The sequence below is a fragment of the Trichechus manatus genome, unplaced genomic scaffold (assembly GCF_000243295.1).
Source record: "Trichechus manatus latirostris isolate Lorelei unplaced genomic scaffold, TriManLat1.0 scaffold00021, whole genome shotgun sequence".
Lineage (NCBI taxonomy): Eukaryota > Metazoa > Chordata > Mammalia > Sirenia > Trichechidae > Trichechus > Trichechus manatus.
This window is the reverse complement of record NW_004443957.1, coordinates 10,135,817-10,137,682: the sequence shown is the minus strand read 5'-3', so window position 1 is coordinate 10,137,682 and position 1,866 is coordinate 10,135,817. Positions and strand designations below refer to the sequence as shown.

The following is a 1,866-nucleotide window of genomic DNA, read 5'->3' as shown; positions in this document are numbered from 1 at the left end:
GTTTAACAAGCACTCCAGGTGATGGTTATTATCAGTCAAATTTGGGAAACACTCTCTGAAGTAGGTATTGCTATTAACTCCATTTTTTTAGTTAAGGATCCTGAGACTTGGCCTGGTAAGTATCTGGCCCCAAGTCATACAGCTAATAAATGGCAGAGGCAAGGCCTACAAATATGGTTGTCTTTCTGCTTCTCCACCACACCTCTCCAGACCCCACCTCAACTCCTTGCCTGCTGCTTCAGAGCTTCTGTGTACAGCTAGAGTAAATGTGTGGCAGGTACGATTCCCTATTCTACCCATTGTCACCACTGCCTACTGTTGCTGGGCATTTCTCTTCTTCCTGCAGGCTCCACAGCTGTGTCTCTGCTGGTTGCCACCTTGCTGGCTTTGTATGACTTCTAACAGAAGTAGCAACTGTGGAAAGTTCACCTCTCAGTGTTCTTATCCCAGAAAATACAAGATCTATTTTTTTCTCATTCATATTAAAAATTAATTTCTGCCCCAATATATTATATTCAAACAATATCCACAAAACAGCTGTTTTGCTTCAATCTACTTATCGGAGACAGAATTTAGAAATGTGGGTTAAGATAGAATTTTGTTGGTGGTTACCTCTGCAGAACTTATTAATATATCAGCTCTAACTATTCGTGTGTTTTGTTTTTAGTGTATACTTTATGTACAAATGATATCGTTATTGACTATGGGAATAAATTCGTACATGATGACTCAGTCTGCCAGGATGTTAGGTAAAGTGTATCTATCTTTCACTAATTAATGGGGGGGGGGGAATAATGCAAATAGGTTATGCATTTTGGGGTCATGGGGACATTTCCTATGAAGCTCAAGGAATTGGTTCAGAAATCATTCATTTTCATTCACTCATTATTTATAGATGTTGTATTTAATTGATTCAGCAAGTTTAACAGAAACCAATTTAATAGTGGCTTAAATAAGTCAGAGGCTTTTATTTCACTGAAAAGTCCAGAAGGGTGGGATGGCTTTGATCCACAAACAATGTTGTCTAGGGACCAAAGGTTCCTTCTCTTTTGTTGCTGCTCTACCCTCTAGGGTGTTACCCTTTTTTTGCAGGAAGGTAAACAGCTTTCTTTTAAGGACACAATCCAGAAGTTGTATGTATCATTGCCACTCATATTCCATTGGCCAGAACTTAGTCACATGGGAACACATGGGCAAGGGAAAATGGGAAATATTATCTTTTCCTGGCTGGCTGTGTGCTCAGACAAAACTCAGAGATTCTGTTGATAAAGGAAAGAAGGAGAGAATTGATACTGAGAGACAATTATCAAGCTCTGCCACAGTTGACTATTTCCAAAATGAATTTGAGGCTGTTTATAGTCAAATGCATAAATACAATAAAATTTCAAATACATACACGGTCAGTTGAGAAATCCGGGATAAGATAATCGGTGGCAATGGGGCAAGGGAGGAAGGACGTTGGAGTGGTATTAGACAAAATCTTATAGCAGGGCCTTAGTATAGTCCAATATCCCATGGCCTGGTCCTCATTTTTGCTCATGCAGAGACCTGATTTTATTAGGGTGTCTAGAATTGATCAGATTCCTAGAGATTTATATATACCACACTCACAGGAGAATAGCGATAAACCAGAAAATCAATTTATTAATTTATAATGAGAATGAATTTTTTTTATGTCTGAATACTTGTGATCATTATTCAGGGTATTCACCTCTGAATACCAGTTTTCTTGATAAACCCAGTTAGTAACCAGAAGATTTCTTGGAAGCATGGAAGTAATGAGAGGGCAAAGGAAGGGTAGTGTTGGAGGAAAGTTCTAAAGAGGGAAACAGTCTGGTGAATTTACCTTGCCCTATCCACCAGGAC

At 38.9% G+C, this 1,866-nt stretch overlaps 1 protein-coding gene across 1 annotated transcript in view; it reads left to right on the top strand.

Moving 5' to 3' along the window:
* Positions 1–1,866, top strand: part of SLC9C2 (solute carrier family 9 member C2 (putative)) — a 132,620-nt gene that overhangs the window by 60,547 nt on the left and 70,207 nt on the right. The window contains exon 10 of the mRNA XM_023728157.1: positions 668–749. Coding sequence (XP_023583925.1) covers positions 668–749 — 82 coding nt within the window. The remainder of the gene's footprint in view (positions 1–667; positions 750–1,866) is intronic.